Here is a 23,685-nt window from a genome sequence, read left to right on the forward strand (position 1 = left end):
CTTGCGATACACTCAAGGACTGGTTGTTTCTTTGGCAGTTTTGAAATAAATCCTTAACTGCCCTGACACTGTCTAGGGCTTTCCAAGGCTGAGCAGTGCTGCAGACTATTTTTAGGGTTGTAATGTGCCTTCTCTTAAGTCTTGGATAACAGTTATTGAGCAAGTGATTAGTGAAGTACTTGGTGAGTGTTACTTCCCTTTGCCAAAACGAGCCTGCTTTGCCTTCTGTGTAGCAATGTGGGTTGTTTCCTTTCCCTCTACTGACTGCTTACAAAGAAGTAAATATAAAAAGAGGCAAGAAAATGGCAGATCTTGAGAGGAGGACAGAGGCTGAGTGTTCCAGCTATGTGTGAACTCCCTACAACAACTACGCAGTGATGTTCTTTTAGGATTTGGTACCATGAACAAGTCTTCTCTGGAGCAATAGCAGGCAGTGGGCTCTGTCCCCAAAGCCCTGTGTGGGCTTCCCCTGCCTCTATAAGTACAAGGAAGGTGGTAGCCCCTGCCAAGAGAGCTCTGTCAAGGAGGCTGCTGTGAGTCTGTGTCAGTGGAAGGTGTTTGTACACGAGCATGTGTGGGAGAGAAGGGTTCAGGCTTGTTTATTCTCTGCAAACCCTTGACTGTCCGAAGTAGTTGGTTGGAGTGGCTTGTGGTGTCCTCTCCAGAACCCAGCACATTCACAGCAAGCCCCTGAGTCATGCTGAAATCTTGCTTAGTCTCTTGACTTTAAGGTCTGGCTGACAACTCAGTTCCATGGTCTGCAGTTACTTATTTTATTTTCTGCTTTACTGCTCTCAGCTTTGCTGTGATGTTCCGAGCTGCAGAGTGAAATACAAGTCTTGAAGTAAATATAAGCTCAGTGAGCTTTGCTGGCAAACTGAACCACCCAGGAGATGTCTGCTCATTCCAGACTAAAGCTGGTTAACATTCCTGATAACATCCTTGGAGGCTTGGCCTAGACTCCACAAGCACAGTTAGCAGTAAACATGCACCAGCAGCACAGGTCTGCTAAACACACAAGTTTTACAAGTCTTGAGTGTAACAAAGGCCATGTTACACCCCTAAACGTAATTACTAACTTTGTTAAAAACAGAGAACATGTATTGTACTAATTTTATTCACTTCTTAATTTTCATACCTTATTTTCCACAGGTGAGTTGGAGATCCCATATTCACTGTATTTGTGTCTTCCGTACGCTGTAGCGTGTTCCTGCTCCTGAGCCACACACTGTGGAATTGCTGTGCCCTACTTGGTTCACTCTTAAATAGAAGCTGAAAGCCAGTTAAAGTATCTTCTTGCTGTTGTAACTGGGAAAATCTTTTTATAGAGCAAAAATATTAATGTTCTGAGGTTAGTGACCAGCTAGTAGGGTGGAGCAGGTTGTTTCTGGTCCCCACTGGCTGTGTATTTAAGAGTGGTGACAGTAGTTTGTCTTAAATTCATTGCATGAGGATATAAACTTTTTCTCAGATAAAATATGACTGATGTAATTTCCATGTGATGGCCTCAGGCCCTCAGTAACCACCCTGTTGTGGTATGCTACCAAAGTTAGAAGTCTTTCAGCTTGGGGGTTTATCCCAGTGACACAAAGATGTGTTTCTATTTTTTTTTTTTTTCTTTAAACATAACTAGAAATACTGTTTGCAGCTGCATCCTCACCTGAGTGTGGAGCCTGTGATTGCATTGTTGTTCTCTGTGAATCAGGTGGTGTCTAAACATTTCTGTTCTGATGCTCTGACAAACCCAGGGTAAGCCAAGGAGGCTCTAGCCCTGTGCTGTGGCCATGAGCTGGTCACAGGGTATGGGAACACCTGTGCAGCCCCTCTCAGTTTAGACTGACCTTCCTTGGAAGGACAGTGTTTGTTCTGTACAGTCTGTCTCTCTCTCCATATGGGCTGCACTTCCTCATAGCTTTTAACTCAGTGGAGGGTTGAGGCAGAGAACTGAAACAACCAAAGCTAGGGAGGGGGGAACACTGAAAAACTTGGAATCCTAAACTCAGGTCTTAGCTTGCAGTGGGATCAGTTCCCAGGGAGTACCGTAGGGAAGGAGCTGCTTCTCTTGATGTGCAAATGGGCAGCGAGTGCAGGTCCTCGGCTGCTGTCTCGACATCTGTCTGTTTACTCTGTATTTCAAGTTCTGAGGCAGAAAGCTTTTATCTGCCCTGGTCTCTTCTTATGTCACTGTTTCCAAAATACAAGCGATAGATACGAATCTAGCCGTTAAAAGGCAGGGCCTGGCAGAGGAGGAGGAGGAAGTAGAAAGCATCAAGAGGTTGGTAAAAGCTGTTTGTTCTGATGCCCTGTTGAACAAGACATTGGCACGAGTGCTCCCTCTGGGATCAGGTGTGTGCTTGTACCTCACTGCTCTGGGTCCTGCACGGCGAGTTTCTTGGCTCTGTGTTTTGCAGAGGGTGGGGGTAGAGGTGGTGGCTTTTCAAGTCTGCCTGAATGCAAATAAATACCTGAGAAGACCTTTAATGCAGTGACAGGTGTTTGCACAGAGGAAATTCGGTCTGACCTGTGTGGAATAGCAAAAAGGGAGGAGGGAGCAGAGGAGCCCCGGGCTGGGTGAGCGGGTTAGCACTGAGCCCGAGCACAGCACTCTCTGTTATGTCCCATGCTGTGCTTTCTTGGCTCCAATAATGGCATTAGCACCAACCAGCATGCAGTAGGACAGTAGAATTTCTTTCCCTGTGGGTTGCTGAGCTGTTCAGTATCCCACTGGCATGTGCAGATGCTCTGCTGCTGTTTGCAGAGCGACAGGAGTCTTTGTCCAAAGTGTTGGTGGGGATTAATCACTGCAGAGGTTTGGGAAGTTTTATTCTGTGCTCCAGTTGTCCTGGCTAACAGTGAACTTTATTTAAACTGTTAATATCTGAGAGCAAGGCCCAAGTGTCTTCTCCACATGTGCAGAGCAGGCCTTTCTTTTCCTGGAATCTGCTGGCCTGTGAAAGGCTTGCAATGAAGAAAGCATGGCTCTGACTGTAAATAAATCCTTTCAGATTCCAGTTGTACAACCAAAGGAATTCAGCAAATTCCTATTTTTCTAATCATGACATGCCTTCATTTTAATGCTCTTCCGACTGGCAAATCTCATCTTACACTGCTTTGAAAATAACGGGCAAGAAGTTGTAATTCTGCCCTGCAAACAGCTGCCGTTGTGCTTGTTACAGGTGTCAGTGCTGTGGCTTTGGCCATGTGGCCGCAGGGACCCTGCATGTGTCCAACTCAGGAGCGGGGAGTTCTCCCCAAACCTGTAGCTCTGGGTTTCTGTGGGGTGTTGACTCAGCCCTAGGTCTACCTGGATCTATTTGCTCTTGCATTTGCTTCCTGGAGAAAACCCTGCATCCTGCAGTGCTCACTGACTGTTTGGTATCTGTGTTGATAAGTGGAAAAATTTGTCTAACATTCCACCTCACCAAGTGTCTGGCTTTCACTGCTAGCCCGTCGCTCTTTGTAATTTTATAACTGCCTAAGAAATTAAATCTGTGTTGTGATAAGTATTCTGTGTCTTCTTCCTTTTGTTTGCTACTTGGAGATGGGGCCAGATAAGATCAGGGTGACGCTATGTGGCCCAAACCAAAACAGCAGCAGTTAAGAGCCCTCGGTCTCGGCTGTGCTTTGTAGCTGCTCTCCACAGAGCAGCTTTGCAGGGACTGGGAAAGGACCAGCTGAGTTTTTCTTGGCACATTTTGCTTGCAAATGTAATTTTCCCTCTTGTTCCTCCTCGAAGCTGCTCTTCCCTGGCCTTGCATTTGTGTATTTTTCTCCTGCTGCTCAGGTGAGTTCCTTAACTGCCTTTATTCCTTTTTTTCATGGGATGCATCTCAAGCAGTACTTTCATAGCCAGCGTGCTCCCTGTGCTGCCACTCCAGGCTTGTTGCTTCTTGCATTCAAGCCCTGGAGGAAGATGTGGAGTGAGCCCTTGCAGATGGGAGAGGAGGCACCTCCTGCTTCTGTATCCTTCCTCCTGCTAAGCAGCAGCAAGAGCTTTGATCGGGGTGGACAAGAGGAGCAAAAGCCTTTCTGCTCTTGCTAGCAGTGTTGGAGCACGTGAGGACAAGATGAGGATGAGACTCTCCCTGTTCTCCTGTGTGGCTTTCTCATGGCGAGGCCTTGGCTGAGGAGCTGCAGGCGCCGCCTCCCCTGATCCAGCTCTGGAGGGCAATGCTGCCCTGTCGCTGCTGCTTTGTGCCTCCCTTTGCTCCAGGCAAAACAGGCTCTCTTAGCTCAGATGAGTGTCTCTAAACTGTTCACTCGGCTGCTGGTGATGTTTCCCTGTCTCCTGCCTGGAGCAAACCGAAGATCTGAGGGAAGCTGCTGGTGGATTCAGGAAGTGGCAGTGACTTCCATCTGCAGTGGTGATGCCAACAAATCCTCTGTTCCCTGTGTCCCAGGTGGATAGAGTCATCCAGACCCACTGATGTTTTGGGAGGTCCAACAGCCCCTCTCCTTCTGCTCTAGGGGAGCAAAACAGAATATTCTCCTGTAAGCATAAGAAAAATTGTGAGCGGTGGGCCATACCCAGCCCTGAAATAGGCAGCCATGGTTGCTTTCACATCAGCAGTTTCACATCTGTCTGTTGGTACTGAGTTTGGCCCACTGAGCATGAATTTCCAGGGAAGGGACTGAGCAATCCCATTTCCAATTATTTATCTTATTGTAAGGGCAAACATGGACTCGTGCCTGTGTTCCTCCCTGGTATGCTTTCTCTTGGTACTGAGTAGGCTCTTGGGTGTAGCTGTGATGATCTGCCCAGTGGTGAGGCCCTGAGACCCTTCACTACGCAGGACTTGAGTCCAAGATGAAATAACTGAGCAGAAGCACAATCCTGGTGTGAACAGCCCCACTTAGGCTGTGGCTGAGCTGAACAGACTGCTGGGAGCAAAGCAAGGAGTGAGGAACTGGGCAGAGCAGCTCACACTGCCCCGGGCCTGGCTGGGTTGCAAGGTTGATGCAGAATCACTCATTTTTAGAGCCAGTGGGCAGAAAGGAGACGCTGGGGCAGTGCTGGGGTCCAGCAGCCAGAGGTGAGCTCCAGCACCACTCTGATCCTGCCCAGGCTTAGGAGCAGCTTGTCTCTCTTTGCAGCACCCACTCTCAGCTGGTGCCTGAGCACTCACCTCTCTCGTGCCACATCCAACCCACGCAAGTCTCAGACAGGCCCTTGGCAGAGACTTTTTTGGCTAATTAATGGTGCACTGTGAGCTAATGAGGGCATTGTGCCCAGCTTGCTGGAGCTGAGGACAGCTGATGCCGGCTCCTCCAGCACTGGGTTATGTTTTGGGCTGGGGTTTTTAGCAGTTACAGGCTATAATAAAGGATTTGAAGATTGCTGTGTCTGGGTAGGTCCGTTAAGTAAGCTAGAGGATTTTGGCAGTGTTTTGATATTTTGGATACTGTTTTGCAGGGGCAAGGAAGGCCCTGGGAGAGAGACTCACTTCTCCACAAGTGTAGTCCGGGAGCTGGGGAGCACCAAGTGATGCAAGGGCACAGATCTGCTTTGTCCGTGTGATCAGAGCCACCTTGTCCACACGGTGGGTACAGAGTCACTTTTGGGTGCCAGCCTGGTGTGTACCTTCCCAGCATCTCCCTTGTCACTGCTGTGCCCTTCTCCCTGCTTGGGGCAGGCTGGTGGCAAAGCACTTCAAGGCGTGTCAGCCACTGCTCCTCAGCAGCTCCAGATCAGGGCTGATAATTCACTTTATCTGTGGAGGGCAGGCAGAGGGATGGGCCTGTGGCTGGTGAAGGGAAGGCTGCTGGGGGCCATCAGAGGGGGGCTGTGCTCTGCTGTTGTGCAGCTGTTGGATGGAGCTGCAGGGCCCTGGGGCCACGGAGTGTCCCTGTCCCTTCCCCAGGACCATCCCAGCCTTCTGTCCCCAGAGCATCCCTGTTCTTTCTTCCCTTCCCTGGGACCATACCAATCTTCTTTTCCTGGAACACCCATGTTCTTTCCTTTCTGAGAGTCTCCCTGCTCCTTCCCTGGGAGCATCCAAGCCTTTTCTCCTCTAGAGCATCCCTGCATGTTCTCTAGAAGCATCCCAGTCTTTCTCCTCCCATAACCTCCCTGCTCTTTTGCTGGCAGCATCCCAGCCTTTTCCCCTTGGTGCATCCATGCTCCTTCCCTTGTTTGCTCCCATGACATCCCTCATCTGCTTCTTCAGCAGCTCTCTGCAGCACCTTCTGTGCATGCTGAGGGCATCTGCCTTGCACTTGCTCCTTGACCCAGAGCAGAACATAAGGGGGGGAAAAAAATACTGCTCTGTGTTTGCCTTCACCCAGCCCCTGAGCCAGAACTGCTGGGGGAGGCAGAGGGTGCTTGGCTGCTGTGTGTGCCACAAGCTCCTGCCTGGGGCTTGATCCAGCCATGCTGGGATGAGGGGACTGTGGTGGGGCCAGAGCAGAGTGTGTCTGGCTTTAGCTGTGTGGCTGTGCCACTGCTCTGCTGTGTTTTCCTGAGCAGATAACGCTGCAGCTTTTGGAGTTGGGCCCAAAAATTGAGTTCTAGCAGGGGAGGGCAAAGCTCTGGGCTTCACCTGGCCCCACAGCCTCTGCTGTTGGCTGAAGCAGGGCTGGAATACAGACCCCGGGCTGTGTCCCCTCCCTCTGCACCATCAGGGCACAGGGGTCTTTGCTCCAGGTGTCCCCTGAGGACCCCCCTGCTCTCTATGGGCACCAAGCACAGTGAAATCATGCAGAGCATCTCTCCTCACCCAAAAACAATTTTGGAAATGAAAGTGGGGAGACAGAGCCAGGGACATTATCTCAGCCCTTTTTGACTTTTCAGATAGGAAATAGCCTTTCATCTCTCCCAGGGTGAAAAGGCAATTTGCATTTCAAGAGGTCAGGATGAAGCTTTTTCTCTTTACCATCCCAAATTCATTATTAAAAGTCTATTTGGAAACAAAACAACACATCCACGGGAAGATGGCCTCTGCAGGCTCAAATTAACTGCTCCTGTCATCCCTGATTTCCCTGGCTGCTGCTGGAGGATGCAGGATCGAGGAGGAGGTGCGGGCACTGCTGGAGATGTGAGCGGAGCAAACCTGTGAGCTCCTCGGTGTGGCTGGAGCTGCTCTGGGGCTTGGGGGTCTCCCCTGGGAATTGGGGGGGGGGCGGGGGAGGGGCTTTGCTCCCCCCTGCCCTGCACAAGCTTGGCGTAAATTCCATGAGGATAACTCCAGACCCACCTCCCTGCAAACCCTGCTTTCTTCCTGCTCCCACACTCGCCCTGGTCTGGGACCTCAGCCTGGCTCCAGCAACCCAATTCTGCCTAATAAAAAGCCTCTGGCAGCCTGGAGCTTGGCTGGGGCTTGCTGGGCACTGGTGCTTTGTTTTCTCAGCTGCTGCCTCTGCCCTCACCACTGCCACTTATTGGTATCGGAGTTTGCATTAGCAGGTGCAACTCTGGGATATTCAATTACATATAAAGAGCTGTAGCAAAGCAAGACATTGCAGGAGGCATCAAGGCTGTTGGTTTCAGGGGTTTTTTTCCTTGGTTTTGGGTGTTTTGTTTTGGTTTTTACCTTGCATTTAAAGGAGATGTGAGGATGGGTAAAGTGGTGTTGACTAAATAGAAAACATAAGTAAAAAGTGGAGTGAAGAGAGGGAGAAATAAATAAATAATCCTGTTTATGAAATGAAACAGCTGGGTAGAAAAAAAGAGAATGATCTCCGGGAAGAAAGCAGCTCCCTGGGCTATTTTTAGCTCTTTTGTTTCTCCCCCCCTTTCCATCCCCACCCTCCTTGCACAGTCTGAGGGTTTGGTGCATGTCAGTCCTGCTGTTCTCCCTCACCTCCTGAGTGCCAGGTGATGTGCTCTTTTCTTATTTTCTTTTTTTCTCTCCTCTTTTTGCATCTTATTTATAGCGTGGAGGTGGGGGAAGGGCAGCAGCATCAGGAGAGGCCGTGCAGGCATTGCCCTCAGCCCTGGCTGGGGAAAGGAGGGGGCAGCAGGGGCTGAGCCTCTCCTGCAGCATCCAGAGCCCTCCCTCTGCTCCTCAGCAGCTTCAGGAGCTGCTGTAACCCCCTCGGAGTTCCCTTTGCCTGGATCTCGGGCTGCAGTTGCTGTGCTCCCAGCAGCTCCAGGGCAAGGGGCCAGGGTTGGTGTCTTCTCTCAGTTCTTGCACCAGTGGGGCTGGAGGAGGCCTGGATTTCCATCAACTCTTTCTCCTGCTAGGCACCATCATTCCTACACTCATCCCAGCAAAGCTTTCCACCATCCAAAGTCACTCAACCCTGCAACTTTCCCCTTCCCCAGCCATCCCTCCCAGCTCCCACATCTCCCATCAATGCTGCTGCTGCCCCAAGACCCCTCTCCCCTCATCTCCTCTGCCACCACCTCCCCCCTCACCGAGCATCCTCGTGGTCTCCCATTATTTGTGCCATTATGGAAGAAATACATAATTCTTTTATTATTCAATTAGGAATTTAACACACAATCAGGTGATCGCTTTAAGAGGATTTCCTATAAGGCAGGATTTGAATAACAGGGCTATGAGTAATATATTCCCTTAACTGGTTTATTCCTTTATCAGATTTTTTTCCCCCTAAGCACTTTAATGCATTTACTTTCCCATTGTCGACACTTTTCTCCGCACTCTTCCTCCCTCCCCGAGCTTATGCAAATCCCCCGTAAGGCGTTTAATGCGCCCTGCGTGTCAATAGTGCCCAAATCTTGCGACAGCATTAGGCTGCATGCATGCCCTGGCTGATTAAGAGGGGTGATGGGGCCAGCCTGGCTGCCCAAACCCCCTTCCAACCCCCACCATGGGGCCAGCACAGGGGCCTCTGTGCTGGGAGCTGCATTTTTCCAGAGAAAAGGCTGGAGCTGAAAGTAGCTTTTCTTTTGCAGGGCGGGCCGTGAATAGGGAGCGTGAGGCTGACCTGTCCACCGCTGTTTGCTGCCCTGTCGCTCAGCTTTTGGGGTGCGTGGAGGTGTTCACTGGGGAGGGGGATGGCTGTGGGTGGGAGGTGAGCGGAGAAGGAAGAGGAAGGTGGCAGAATAACCCCTGAGCCAGTATCAGCGTTTATTTGTGAGCACACAATCGACGTGCACGATCCTATGGGGTGGTGCGTGCTCGGGGTGCATCACCCCTGGGTACCCGGGTGCCTGCTGGAGCCGTGTGGGAATGGCTTGGGCATCTCTGGCAGGAAAAGAAGGGGTTTTCCTACTTTTTATGCCTCCAAGGGCTGAGGTCAGCTCACCCTCACCACACTGCCCAACCTCCTTCATGCGTTCCCTGGGGCGGCCTCTGGGCCTTGTTTTGGGGGGTTTAACAGCCTTCACAGACATGGGGTGTGATGTACCCGGTGACTGGGGCAGAAGCCTGGAACCTGGCTCAGGGGGATGTATTTGCCTGCTCACCTTGGTGGAATGTTTGCTCTGAAACCTACAGACAGTGCTGGGGAACTGGGAAAAGGAGAGCCTGGGGAGGAGGGCAGCAGCGATGACAGGAATAGCAAAAAAGGTTGGCCTGTAATTCCTGGCTTTCCCACTGCCTGAGGGTTTTGTGGCTGCTGGCGAGGCCCTTTGCGAGCACAGCACGGGGGAAAACACCCCCTCCAAGGGTAACTGTCACCATTTTCTCCTTCCAGAGAAAAATCTCTCTCAACCTGTGTCTGTAAATAGCCCGGTGAGTGGGAGCGAGCTGAACCGGCCCTTCCCGGCGTTGTTTCCTCTACGCCCACCACTGATTGTCTCCTTTTTTTATCCCGTCCTGCCACTCTGCCTGTGCGTGCAGCAATTATGCAAAGTTGCAATCAAGGAGCTGAATTAGGAGCTCATCTTGGATTAATTAGTGATGGATGCAAATCTGTTCCAACAAAGAGGAGCGAGGGGAATGCAAAGGCCATGGGTATCCTCCCAGGGTTTCTCCAGCTCTCCCAGGCTGGTTTGAGGGCAGGGAGGGATGCAGAGTAATGCCTTGCAGGAGAACTGGGGCATCCACGTGAAAGAATTTGGTTCTTGGCCTTGGGACAAGGCTTGGGTGCCCCAAAGCTCATGCTCAGCTCAGCCCCTGCATCTCCCTGGAGGTTTTAAACCCAGAGCTTTGGGCTTAGAGCATCTCCTCCCACCCCGGCCTTGCTGCAAAGCTTGGGGAAAAACCAGTTAATCCCTGCGGCCTCCAGTGCTGAGCTCCTGCCAGCACTGGGGATTTCTGTTCGCCTGCAATCGGATTGTGACAAACCCCTCCACTTGCATTGAACAAATTCTCTGGCTACTCCCCGCTCCTTGCAGGCCCCAGTAATCCCCCAAGTGTGACTCCGGCCAACAGGCAACATCCCTGATTAATCCCCGCCGTCTCTGTGCAAAGCCACTGCTGCCAAGGATGCTCCTGGTGCTGGCACGACACGCTGGGCCGGCGTTGGGAGCAGACCCCGGGTAAGGATGCAATGCTGTTTAAAGGAGCTTTTCCAAGAGGGGATTGCAGCCTTGAGAAAGCCTTCCTCTTCTGTGAAGCGGAAAAGATGGATGCACAGCACTCCTGGGAGCACTGAGTGAGGGGGTGTGGGAAGGGGGGTGCAGATATCTCATCCCTTTTTCTGCCCCCCCTCAGTGTCACCCACCCCAGCTGGTGCAGAGGGGACACCCATTGGGCACAGAAGAACCAGGGCAGCCTGGCAGGGTGAGCAGGGCTTGGTTAAGGAGCTCCTTAGCCAAGGGATCGCTTGTGGCTGTGTCCACAGGGATGGGGACAGCAGGGACAGCCCCTTCCCATGGTCCCCAAGAGTTTAAAGCCTTGGCTCGAGGTTTTTGGTCTGCAGACAACTGAAAGGTCTCTCCTTCCTCTCCCCTCTGCAACAGCAATGATTAATAAAACCTGACTCGGCTGGAAGGGCAAGGAAAAAACAACAATACAGGACGTTTCTGGAGATCGTCCTAATCCAGCATCTCGAAGCCAAATGAATCAGCAGCTTCTTATTCTGCCGGCAGGATTAGTCAATGTTCATCCAGGCTCCTGGGAATTGAGGTGAGGCCCTGCATAGCAAGGAGCTGTGGCAAGGTGGCCACAGGGTGTTGGCTGGTTCATGGAGCCAAGCAAATCCCTCCTTATAATCCTGCAAACTCTGTTGGGATGCACCCACTTGTGCTGGGAGCCATGGGACAGCAGGGAGAGGCAGGAGAAGGAAAAAATGCCTCTAGAAATCTGCAGTGTGGGTGAGGGATGAGGCTGTTGGATGTGAGGTGCAGGGGCAAGACTCCAGGCTGGGGCTGTGTGTAAAGGATGTCCCTCATGCCACAGGGACCAGGATGCCTGGGACCAGGAGCACCATGCCTGGCTGACTTTCCTGGCTGTTAAAGTGGGTCAAGCAGAAACCCAAGGAGCATCTGAGCTCACCAACCTTGAGCCAACTATGTGGAAGCTGAATTATTCAGGGCCAGCTTAAAAAATTTAAGAGCCCAGCAAAACACCAGGAGAGCCCAGCCCATGGGACCCCCATACCCTTGTCAGGCAGAAGCAGCTCAGCCTGCCGATGCTCAGGGGGCACCTTGGGCGGGGGGGACAGTGTTGTTTGTGTCTAACACTGCCCTTGTGAATCGAGAAAGCAGAGACAAAGCACCCAGAGAAGTTCACCCTGATGAGTTCATCTCCCTGTGTTTCCTGTAGCTCTCCAAGCTGTAGCAGTTTCCTTGGGTATCCCAGCATGGGTCTGTCACATCCACAGCAGGAGTAGTTGAAAGGGAACCCCCCTTGTCCCCTGGAATGGGGATCTCTTGATCGTGTGATTTTGGAGAAGATGCTAAAACTCAGGCTTGATCTTTGTCACCAGGTGTTCGCTTGCGGCATCTCCCGCGGCTCAGAGAGCGCCACATCCTTTTGGGAGCTGAGATGCTCCCCTCGGCTTGGTTGTCTTTAAAGGACCACCCCTGGTTCTATTCCTGGGGCTTTGGAATGGGGAGAACCGGCTCCTGGGGGGAATCCCTGTGGTGAGTAATGCTGCCTGGCGAGTGCTGGGAAAAGGCGGGTGCACATATGCTTCAGCTCATCCTGCTCTTTTCATGGAGCACTCTCACTGTCTGGGTGCCAACCAGTGTCAGACACGGCCAAGGAACCCCCACCACACTCACCCCCCCCCCCTTTTTTTTACATTTTCAAGGTTCCTGGAAGAGAGCGATGGGGTCTGGTGTAGAGCAAGGGGTTGTACCCCAAGGGGAGTGAGGTGCTTTGAGATTTTACAAAGACACTATGAAATTAGAGCTGAACAAGCCTGCCAAAGCAAACAGCCCAAAAAAATCCCCCTTTGCACCAGAGGGCCGAGCTGTGCAGGTGCTCAGCCCAGAGGGGAGTAGGGAAGGCTGAGCCCCGGCCCCAGGCCGTGCTTGGCACAGCAGTCGGGTGTGCTTTGAGCCAAACTCCGGCTATTTCAGTCAAGGAGGAAAAGATGGAAATTTCCACCTGGCCTGTTTTCTTCCCTGCGCTGAATTTGCAGGAGACCCTTTTCTCAGCCCCGCTCCCGGCAGAAGGGCGGCTGAGGCGGCACAGGCGGCTGTGTCTCTAATTTCCTCTGGCAGCGGCAGCAGCAGCAGCAGCGCATCCCCCGGCCCGCGCGCTGATTTACACAACGCAGCAATTATTGACTGCGAGGAGATTGTAATTCACAGCCCGCCGCGGTGCAGCCACGGCCTGGGAGCAGGGATGGTTCGTCTCCTCCTTCCCGCTGCCTCCATCCTCACACGCTCCGGGGGGGCAGAGCCCAGCAAGGGCTGATCCCCCAGAGCTCTCACCCAGTTTGCTGGGAGGGGGCTGAGTCCCCCCCTCTGTGCCTTGCTGCTCTTGTAGAAAACCCCACAGCAATAGACCCCCGTGGTGGAGCTTGCAGCCTGGGCCAGCTCTCCCAGCCCAGGACGGGTGGGGACACCGACGGGGTCCCTGCCTGGATCACCCTCCTTGGGGGGACACAGGTATCCACATTGCCCCATGCTGCTGCTTCCCTTACTCCTCTGCTTCCACTCCCTGGTTATGCAGGGGATCAGAGATCTTGGTTGTTTCCTCAAAACGCTGGGGCATTGCTGTGTTCTGACAGCCAGATTTGCAATCCATCTATCCATCCATCCTGATCCCATCAGCTCCTCTTACGACAAAACCCTTCTCAGGGCAGGAACGACCCTGTCCCTGAAAAGCTCATGCCCTGAATGAAATTACCGGGGCTTTCTTCCTGATTAATCTCTCTTTGCAATTAGCTCCGGACCTCCGATATCCCTCTAAGGCACCTCTCGCCAGTACCTATAGGCGGTACCTACAGGCGGTGCCTATGGACAGGAGTACGGGCGTGCATCGGGAAAGCCGCTCCCGCGGACCCGGGGCCGCCGGGGGGGCTCGGGGGAGGAGCGGGGGGCGGGCGGGAGGCAGACCCGGGGGGAGGCAGACCCGGGGCCGCCCCCGCTCCGCGCCGCCGCCGCACTCGGTGCCGGCCCCCTCCCGGCGGAGGCTCCGGTATGGCGGGGCCGGGGGCCGGCGGCCGCCGGGGCTGAGCGGGGCGGGCCAGCGCCGGTGCCGCAGAGCCGCCGCGGCGGAGCGAGGTAAGAACCGCCGCGACCTGTTGGGCTCGGCCGGGACCGCCGGGGAGCGGGGGAAAGGAGGGGAAGCCGCCGCGCCGAGCCCCTGCACGCCCTGGCCCCGCTGAGCATCTTCCCGGCCCCCCCGAGCATCCTCCGGGCGCGGCCGGGGCCGCGTTCCCCGCGCTCCCTCCGGCCAGGAGATTCTCCTTCAGACCGGGGACGTGGGTTACTGAATTCCCCTCGTCTGTGGCAACTTCGCCGCTGGTAAGATGTCGGGAGACCCTTCTGCCAGGGCAAAAACCGCTTTTCTGCCCTAACACGGGGCTGCGGTGCCCGGGGCTCACGCAGAGCCGAGGGGCAGCGGGGCAAGGGCTCCTCTCGGTTGAGACCTCCCACCCCTAACCGCGATGGAGAAACGCCCCCGCTCCCACACTGGGGCCACAGGGGTGGCAGGGTGTAAATCCATAGGGGCAGACGGATGTATATCCAGCGGGAGGAGAAAATCCAATTTACGGCGGCGCAGGGATGCTCGGGGGAGTGAGGCGGAGAGTGCCGGAGGCTGGTCCAGCGCCGCGGCTGTGCAGCGCATCCCGCATCCCGCTCTGCTCCTGGCCCCGGGAAGTTTGGGCCACACACAGTGCGTACGAGGCATTTCCAGCTGGGATTTCTGCTATGGAAAAGCCCTGCAACAGGCTTTCCGGCATCCCGGGAGATGCTTCCCGCTGGGTTTTATTGTCTGGGGTGGTAGCCGGCACAGGAGGGTGTGGGTGAAGGGGATTGCAGACAGCTCCTCTGGGAGCAGCAGGATGGAGCGGTGTCCCCAGCATAACGTGCCCTGCTGGGTTGTTCTGCTCGCGGGGCTCCGGGATGGGCAGTCTTGGGGTGAACCCCAGCATGATGCGGGAGGAGGGACCCCATCCCAGCCCCACAGCAGTGCTGTGACCTCAGCACAACCTCGGGGCCGGGGCAGTGCTGCCCTGTGCACCCGTCCTGTAGCAAGAGAAGCATTTTAGGCTCCAGGAACTCGCTCACAGGATCTGTGGACAACACGTTTGCCACCCACCTCAGGGCCCTCCAGCATCCAGCACATCCTGGCAGCTGGAAAACCTCTCTGCTCCTGCAAACGCCATGTCTGGCAGGGAGACCAAAGAAATCACTGTCATTGATTTTTCCTCTCTTGCCTGACTCAACCTACTGCCTTGGAGGAGATTTTTTTCACCACCACCACCCCTGGATGCCAGGGAAATCTACAGGAGGTGGGCTGGGGACAGGCTGGCATCGAGCAACTGGCACAAGGAATTCAGAGCAGCCCCCTGGGGTTGAACCGCCGGGAAGAAACGTATTTTGGGTGGCTCTGGTGGGGTCACTGGAGGATGTTGGGTATTTGAAGAGCTCATTCTGGGTTGCATTCAGTGCAGACCCTCTGAAGCATGACGCTGGGGTCTCTCTGGCGGCTCTCTGAGCAGCTCTGTGCTGGGCTATGATCCCTCAGAGAAGCAGATCTAAAAAAAGCAGGGTCACATCCCATCCTCTCCCTGAAAGGCTGCAGGAGTGTGTCTGCCCAGGCCGGTGGCTCTGCCCCAGCCCCAGGCAGCAGAGATGCTGAAAAGGGGCATAAACCGGAGCAAGTGTGCTGCCTGCAGGGAGCGAGGGCTTCCCGAGGCAGCCGGGATCTTCCCCGCAGCCGCCTTCCGTGAGTGGTTTTCATCCATTAATTTCTCTAATTGCTTTTGGAAATCACAGTGGCGTTTTTCTTTGGTAGCATCCCAGTGAGGTGCTGAGCCAGGCTGTTCCTCAGGGGTGGCTCGTGTGGGTCCCCCACAAGCACTGCTCACCACTCCAAAGCCAAACTTCTGCTCAGAAGGTTGGTGGGTCCCATTTGCGCCAGAGAAATCATCTTTCCAGGTGGAAAAAACACCAGAACCGCTGTGATACAGCGAGGTGGCGACAGCTCAGGGCTGCCCACATGCCATTATCCCTTGCAAACCTCTGGCATCACCCGGGGGGGACACAGGAGCCACTGCTCTCTCTCCCTCTCAGGTTGGCCAGGATGGGCTCAGTGGGAGCCGAGCGCTTCAAGGAGCTGAGCCCGGCGGCGACGCCGGAGGGGAACGTGGTGATGAGCTTCAGCTTCGACAGCTACCAGCTGGAGGAGGACGAGCTGCAGCGGGGCAGCCAGGCCAAGGGTGTCCTGACCTTCATGGAGCCAGGTGAGGGCAGGCACGGCCCGACGTGACCCACAGCCAGGAGCCGGGTTCCCCGCTGGTTTCCCACCCACTTAGGAGCTTCCTGGGATGGGTTTAATAGCCACAAATAGCCTGAAATGCCACAAAATTGCCCAATACCTTTTTTCATCCATTTTTGTACCCATGAGAGCCACCAGCACATCCCGTGACAGTGGGCTCTGCAGGCTGGCAAGGAGTTGAGGATTGGTGCCCTGGTTCTCCTGCCAGGCTCACCCCCAGCCTGCAGCTTTGTCTTTCTCCATGCAGGACTCAGGGATGCTCCTGGGATTCACCCCAGCCCTGCTCCACATCCTGAGGCAGCCCTGTCCACCCCCACACCTGCCTCCACCCCTCTGCACCTTGACTTGTGCTATTACCTGCAGTGCCTGGCTCTAAGCTTGTTTAGCTGCAATTAAAATTCATCAGCCCCACAAAGCCCAGGTGTTTTCCTGCCTCCTGGGTGTCCCACTGAAGGGTCTTTATTTAGAGAAGGAGCTTCTTAGAGCTGGGGCTGTGTATTTGTACATCTGCAGGGTGCTGGGCTATTTCATCGCCTCAAGGCTGGCGTCTGACATAGGTCCCAGGGGTGCAGCAGTGTCACTGTTACATCTTTTTCTTTCACCTTTTGGGGCAGTTTCTGAGGACCCTGAGCCCCAGGATCGATACCATGGGATTTATTTTGCCATGCTGCTGGCTGGGGTGGGATTCCTCCTGCCCTACAACAGCTTCATCACCGATGTGGATTACCTGCACCATAAATACCCAGGTAGGTCTGGAGCCGCTCCAGCACTTCCCTGACACCCCAAACCTGGAGAGAACTCATTCCTGTTTCCAAGGGAGCTGACCTCCTGTTCCCCCATCTTCTGCCTCTCTGTAGGGACCTCCATTGTCTTTGACATGAGCCTCACCTACATCCTGGTGGCCTTGGTGGCCGTCATCCTCAACAACGCACTGGTGGAGCTGCTGAGCTTGCACACCCGGATCTCTGTGGGTGAGTGGGGTCCCTGCACCCCCAGGCAGTGCTGTCCCTGTGCTGTCCCCCCGCCACCACCTCTGTCTCCCCCCACAGGCTACCTCTTCGCCCTGGGGCCCCTGCTCTTCGTCAGCATCTGCGACGTGTGGCTGGAGCTGTTCAGCCGCAGACAAGCCTACGCCATCAACCTGGTGGCTGTCGGGGTGGTGGCCTTTGGCTGCACAGGTATGTGGGAGAGCAGCTGGGCTGAGACAGGGCAGGTAGGAGTGGGAAACATCCCCATCCCTGAGCTGCTCTGCTCTGATCCCTATAACCCTCACAGCCCTACTCCATCCCCTCCACATCTGTCCACTGTGGGACTGGCCAGGGGCACCAGCACCAAACCATGACACCAGTGACTGACACCACTGATCCAGGCCACCATGGTGGCATCCCAAACCCCCACATCTGGTGGCCACTCTTGGTGGGAACAGATACAGTGAAGCATCCGGGGAGGGAAAAAAGGCCCTCCTGCTTTTGGGGCAAGGAGGCTGGTGCAAGGAGCAGCTCCCAGTTGGCACAGCACATGGGTTCCCTCTGGGGTTTCTTCCCCCTTCCCGGAGTTTCGGCTGCAGCAATAATTCCCCCTTCTCCCCTCTGTGCATCTCTCCTGAAGTGCAGCAATCCAGCTTCTACGGCTACACGGGGCTGCTGCCCAAGCGCTACACGCAAGGAGTGATGACGGGCGAGAGTAAGTACCCACAGCCACTGACCATGTCCATGTCCCACCACATGGACTTGCACCTTCTCCTGGGGCCCCAGAGAGTCACACCTGGGTCCCCACTGGCTCCAGCACAGCCCAGATGGGTTGCCAGCAGGTCAGAGACACCCCAGGGTGCTCCCAAGCACTTACTGGTTTCTAAGTCCCTGCACTGCCATGCCAGACGGGAGGTGGGGATGTCTGCCAGAAGCTTCATCACCCAAAATCACTGCTGGTGACTCCTCCATACTGGGAAGCATCACATGCATGTAGCAGGGGCTGATGGGGATCCCTGAGCCGGGATTCAGTGGGGCCCAGCGGTGACAGCTCTCCCACACCACCAGGCACCGCTGGGGTCATCATCTCGCTCAGCCGCATCTTCACCAAGCTGCTGCTGTCAGACGAGAAGGAGAACACCGTCATCTTCTTCTTCATCTCCATCGGCATGGAGCTGACGTGCTTCATCCTCCACCTCCTGGTGAAGCGCACCCGCTTCGTCCGCTACTACACGGACTGTTCCCGCAAGGGCCTCCCCGAGAGCCGCGGGGCTGGCGACCCTGGCACCGGCTACCGCGTCCACCATGATGTCACCTCTGAGGACGTCCGATTTGTAAGCCAAGGGTGGGTTTCCCTGCTGACTCCTGGGGTTCTTCACCACTGCACCTCAGCACTGCTGTCCCCTCTCCCCTCATCCAGGAAAACCAGGAGCAGGGGCAGCCAAGCTCCCCTTGGAGCAGCCCCGGCCCTGAAGCTGAGCTGGCTGGGAGTGGCACCTACATGCGCTTCGACGTCCCTCGGCCCAAGATCAAGAGGAGCTGGCCCAGCTTCCGAGGTGAGTGGTGGGCTCAGGGGCAAGCCATGCCCATGGGGTGGGTTTGCCACATTTTGTAGGGTGGGATAAATGATTGGTAACCCAGAGTTTTGGGGCAGGATCATCCCCAAGGTTGGAGAGGGCCTTTTGAAAAGGGCGTGGAGTAGCAGGACAAAGGAAAATGGCTTCAAACTGACAAGAGGACAGGATTAGATGGGCTATTATCAAGAAACTCTTCCCCATGAGGGTGGTGAGGCCCTGGCACAGGTTGCCCAGAGAAGCTGTGGTTGCCTCATCTCTCTAATCGTCCAAGGCCAGGCTGGATGGGGCTTGGAGTAACCTGGGGTAGTGGAAGGTGTCCCTGCCCATGGCAGGGGGTTGGAACTGGATGAGCTTTAAGATTCCCTTCCATCCCAAACCATTCTGTGATTCTGTGATCCCTTTCCTAATGATGTGCCCAAAACTATGAGGGAAACTCATCTCTGGAAGGCACGCCTGGGGGTCAGAAAAGGCTCTCAGGCTCTTCAAGGGGGAGGCTGCAGTTTTGGCTGAGCTGTGCTGCCTGTCTCTGCCAGACATGCTGCTCTACCGCTATGTTGTGTCCCGCCTCATCTGGGCCTACATGCTCTCCATCGCCATGACCTACTTCATCACGCTGTGCCTCTTTCCCGGGCTGGAGTCGGAGATCCACAACTGCACGCTGGGGGAATGGCTCCCCATCCTCATCATGGCCATCTTCAACCTCTCTGACTTTGTCGGCAAGGTAGGAGAGAGGCCAGAGACAGCAGTGGGGGTCTCTCCTCCTTTGGTGTTCTCTTTCTAAGCCACTTGGCTCCACCAAGGGTCATCTCCACCCATGGGTGTCTAACCAGCGTGAGGCTGCTGCTTACCAGCACAGCCAAGGTTGGGTTCCCACAGCAGTTGGTCTTCTCCACAATCTTGTCTCCTTGTTGCCCCATTTTGGGCACGGCATGGCCCTCCCCAGCCTCCTCACCCTCCGCAACAGGGTCTCTGCCTCTTGCTGCAGATCCTGGCTGCCCTGCCCTATGACTGGAGAGGGACCCACCTCCTCGTCTACTCCTGCCTCCGTGTGGTCTTCATCCCCCTCTTCATCATGTGTGTCTACCCCAATGGGCAGCCCACCTTCGGCCACCCCGCCTGGCCCTGCATCTTCTCCCTCCTCATGGGCATCACCAATGGCTACTTCGGCAGCGTCCCCATGATCCTGGCCGCAGGCAAAGTGAGCCCAGAGCAGCGGGAGCTGGCAGGTAGGACCAAGCCCTCCTGGGAATCCCACATGGTGTGGCCAGAGCACCCTGACACCCCGTGTCCATTCCCACAGGGAACACCATGACCGTGTCCTACATGACGGGCTTGACACTGGGCTCGGCTGTGGCGTATTTTGCCTACAGCCTCACCAGCACCTCCCACAGCACCTGTTTCTACACCGAAACCTCCAATGGCTCCTTCACCTTCGGGTACTGAGCCCTGGGGTGGGGCTGTGGGGACACAATGGGACCTGCTGCCCACCATGGTCCCCAGCACCCCACATGTCCCTCCTCAGGGAGGGAGCCTGGAGCCAGAAAGCCGCCCCAGGGTGGACAAGGACTGGTATCCTGTCAGCACAGGGCTGTGGCATCCTGAAACGGTCCTTGCTGCCCAGCCTGGCACTGTGCAGGGCCACTGCTTGGGGTGACATTCCTCCCACCCCATGGGACAGTTCTTGTTGCTTTTGGGGATGTCCCCATCAGCAATGTGCAGCTCTCCAGTGAAGGCTGGGGATCTTCTGTTTGCGCCAAGCCATTGACAGGAGGAAGAAAATACTGCCAAATCCCAAAGGGAATAGAACCAGCACTGGGGAGGAGGGTGATGGAGGGCTGGTGAAGAAGAAGAGGAGAAAGAGAGGAAGGAAACGCTCCTTCAGTCCCTGGTGGCTCTGGGAAGGTGGGTCTCAACTTCCATTGACGGTGCTGCAGGTTTTCACCAAGAAAGGCTTGAAGTAACAGTCCCTCCCTAAATATGCCAACCGCTGTGTGAAAGTCCCAATTCACTTCTGATGGTTGGGGAAAAAATGTTTTGTTTTTTTTTTTATTGTGTCTTGTTTTACCCCCCCCTAACTGCAAGAGCAGCAGGTCTTGCCTCCCCCCACCCCACACTGTGAATCTACCCCATTGCAAGGGGTGGAGGGGGGGGTCTCAAGGCTACAGCACTGCCAGTGCCATCCACAGGCCACTGCTGAGCTTGAAAATTTATTGCACAGGACAAAAGTGAAGCTGATTAAATAATTAAATGTCTTTGCTGGTTCTTAGCTGTACCACTGGCACTGGTGGCACTTGACTGCTGGTGCTGGGCTGGGCTGGCAAACACACACAGGGTCGTGCCTGCTGCCTGTCCTGTTGGATCTTGCGGTGCCCCTTGTGCTGCTCCCCTTCTTCAGGGCCCTCTTTGTCACCTGGGGTGCCTGAACTTGTCACCGGGTTACACCAAACCCCTACCAGCCTGCAAACTGCTGTGGGCAGCACACAGGAGAGGGCATGGGCCAAGAGGAGCAGAAAGCAGCAGGAGAAGGTGCCAACGGCACGTTTTGGGACGGGCTGCACCTTGCTGTGCCAGTTGGCAGGTGCCACCTCCCAGGAAATCAAGCCCAAGGAGCCAGCGAGTGCCAGGCCTGGCCCCAACCCGGCCCCCGCAGCACCATGCCAAGTTCCTGCCTGTATGAAGTGGAGCTCACACCAAAAAGAGCAAATCCAGCGTTTCATCCTCAACACATGGTGCCCTGAGTGTGGCGGCAGGGGGAGGACTCACACCTCCAGCCTAAAGGCCCCGTCCAGCAGACACCTCTGCTCCTGTGTCCTGTCCTGTCCATCGGTGCCACCACGTCACACAGACGGGTTCTCCCCAAAAAGCCACCAGGCACCTGGGTTCTGTCTTTCTCCAGGGCAGGGGCTGAGCCAAAAAGCCATCGTTGCCACCAAGGGGAGAAAAACCCTGCGGTCAGGACAAGTGAGACAAAGAAAGATGCTTCGTTGGGTTGCTTTTTTTCAATTAATTTTTTTTTTTTTATGAAAAAAGATCACACGGAGTTCTCCAACAAACAGAATGCCAAAAAAATTGTTTTAAACAAAACATAAACAAAACAAAACAAAAAGACAAAAACCTGGCTCTCCTTTCCTCTCGATTGTCTGAAATATCCTTGTGTTCCATAGAAGGCAGTGGGTTTTAAGTGCTTTCTATTTAACATTAGCATAAAATCTCTCTCGCGCGCTCTCTCTCTCGCTCTTTAAAATATGCTCACACAATTTGCTTCTAGAAGTACAGTACACTTTGAGCGTGGGGGGTGTGCCTGTTCCCAGATCATTTACAATCACAATCCAACAGGAAATAAAAAATAATATTCTAAACGTCAGACTGTGTTCATTTCTGCCGTTGTGGGTTTTTTTCTTTTTTTGTTTTTTATAATTTCATAATTTTTTTCACAGTTTTAAAAAGTTTATATTTATATATATATATTTATATTTATATTTATAATTAAAAAGTTGAATCCATTTAAAGACTTATAATACAGGAGGGCTAAAGAGTCTTTTGGTACATTAAAACTGTACAGGCTAGAACCGTCACTGTCCGCCGTGCCGAGGCGCCGGTGGCCCAGGGTGGAGATGGTACGAGCTCAGCACCATGTGGTTTGTTTAAAGGTCAAGGGGGAACTCTGCGGGGCTGTCCCTCTCCCCTGAGCCCCGGCCTCCAGTCTCTGGTACGCAGCCGGCACCAGCGTGGAGAGTTTCCAATCTGTCCTTGGCTAAAGCGTCTCCCCACCCAAGCCTGGGCCGAGCCGGGCCCCGCTCCACGTCCCAGTGATCTGTAGTGCGAGTCGGGAGTTGCAAAGATCAGTGCGTCTCTTGGAGTTTTGTTTTAAGTGCAAGGATGGTGCATCGTTCTCAGGTGTTCCCTCTTGCCAGGTGTAACCCTGGAGCAGCAGTGGTGGTGCTGTGGGTCTGGCGTGTGCCCAGTGGGAGCTCAGCTCCTCCATGGATGGAGGAAGCTGAACGGTGCCGTCCCTGAGCCCAAGGTGGCAGCGGGGCTCTGGCTGTGGGAACGCCGCAGGCAGGCACAGCCAGGTTCACACACTGTCCCCATTCCCTTCAGATGATGAGCAGAGGCTTCCCAGCAGCTCCACGTCTCAGCTCAGGCCAGGCATGGCAGGTAAAGCTGGGTGAGGGATGCCAGAATCCAATGGCCTGTGATCTTCTCTCCTCCAAGCACCGAGCAGCAGCTTTTCCCAGTCGATTCCTGCTCCCTCACTGCACGCTCCAAGACAAGGTCTCAGTTTGCCACGTGTCACCCCCTTGCCACCTGCTTGCTCCCTCTAGCACTTCTGCACGGCAGAAGGGGTACAGAGCTGCAAAGGGTTCAGACTCTCTGTTCAAGGCAGTGGGAAGGCAGCATCCCAGATTGGATGTTGGCTCCTCTTCCACCTCGCTCCTTCCAGCCTGGAGGATTCTCTTCTGCCATCTCTGCGCTGGGGCCAGCCCTGCCCCGTCGTGCTCCACATGCTGCCAGAGGGGCCTCCAGGGAAAGGGAACGGCAAAAAGGCGCTGAGAGGATTGAGACGAGGCGCTGAGAGAGACTCATCTCCTTTCTCTTTCACCCTGTCCTTCCTATAAAGGGTCATGCGAAACTAAGCAAGAAAGGGAATATAAGGACGGAGAGGAGCGCACGCAGAAGGCAAGAGGGTCCTTCCACGCGCGGGCGGCTTCTGAGTTACTGATGGAAAAAAATGACACAAAAGGGATCCCTCCTGCCGGGGGGTCCCGCTGGTGAAATGATCACGAGACCCATGTGCTTTCCTGGACCAAAAGGAGGAAGGGAGAAGTTGGTCAAGTGTCACCTTACTTAAAGCCACTTCCAGAAGAGCCTCAGGGTTCAAGCACCACCACCACCCCCCAATGGCACCTTCCTCGAGTCCTGTAACTGCTTCCCCAACCCCCTTCTTCAGCCCTCTCCTTCCTCCTCGTGTCTCTCGCGCTCTCCTGTCTGTAGTGTGACACAGAAATGAGCATTGAAAGAAACAATCATGTCGTCTGAACAGGCACGTCCTCAGGTTTGTCCCATCCCTTCCCAGGGGGTGGCATGTGTCCCCTGGGCGGTCAGCAGATGACAGGGACCCCGTCAGTGTTGAAGATCATGCCCGTGGTGGGCTCGTAGGTCCCTGCAAGGTAGTAGAGGTCCTCACTGTCTTGGTATTTCTTTGTCTTTAGCATCTGCTCATATTGATCCAGACCAACAACAAGACACTTGTGTGAGATGGTCTGGACATCGTTTTCATCCACGTGAGAGGACTGGTAGAGGGCTCTCTGCACAACAGGAACAGAAGGAAGGAGGTGGGAAAAAAAGGAGCCATTAGATCTCACAGCATTTACAGCACCATCTTCA

General features: G+C 54.6%; 2 protein-coding genes across 9 annotated transcripts in view; one reads left to right on the forward strand and one right to left on the reverse strand.

Annotated features, from left to right (window-relative positions):
• The first annotated feature begins 3,573 nt into the window (after nt 1–3,573).
• Nucleotides 3,574–21,672, forward strand: SLC29A4 (solute carrier family 29 member 4). 5 transcript variants are annotated; one of them, XM_010392371.4, is made up of 16 exons: nt 3,574–3,784; nt 5,414–5,540; nt 8,858–8,930; nt 10,244–10,387; nt 10,811–10,976; nt 11,779–11,935; nt 15,548–15,717; nt 16,367–16,498; nt 16,610–16,723; nt 16,802–16,930; nt 17,361–17,435; nt 17,789–18,054; nt 18,141–18,276; nt 18,831–19,018; nt 19,283–19,523; nt 19,598–21,672. In XM_010392371.4, exons 6-16 carry the CDS (start codon nt 11,838–11,840, stop codon nt 19,738–19,740), a joined length of 1,692 nt encoding a protein of 563 aa, XP_010390673.1. In that variant the 5' UTR covers nt 3,574–3,784; nt 5,414–5,540; nt 8,858–8,930; nt 10,244–10,387; nt 10,811–10,976; nt 11,779–11,837; the 3' UTR covers nt 19,741–21,672. The 5 variants fall into 5 exon arrangements, with proteins under 5 accessions (XP_010390673.1, XP_039416425.1, XP_039416427.1 ...); XM_039560491.1 differs by lacking the exons at nt 3,574–3,784; nt 5,414–5,540 and adding an exon at nt 7,798–7,813; XM_039560493.1 differs by lacking the exons at nt 3,574–3,784; nt 5,414–5,540; nt 8,858–8,930; ... (1 more) ...; nt 10,811–10,976; nt 11,779–11,935 and adding an exon at nt 13,467–13,528.
• Nucleotides 21,287–23,685, reverse strand: part of TNRC18 (trinucleotide repeat containing 18) — a 55,093-nt gene continuing 52,694 nt past the window's right edge. For all 4 annotated transcript variants that reach the window (XM_039560487.1, XM_039560489.1, XM_039560488.1 and 1 more), the window contains one exon: nt 21,287–23,606. In XM_039560487.1, the coding sequence (XP_039416421.1) occupies nt 23,400–23,606 (207 nt within the window). In that variant the 3' untranslated portion in view covers nt 21,287–23,399. The remainder of the gene's footprint in view (nt 23,607–23,685) is intronic.

Source organism: Corvus cornix, chromosome 14, assembly GCF_000738735.6.
Source record: "Corvus cornix cornix isolate S_Up_H32 chromosome 14, ASM73873v5, whole genome shotgun sequence".
Lineage (NCBI taxonomy): Eukaryota > Metazoa > Chordata > Aves > Passeriformes > Corvidae > Corvus > Corvus cornix.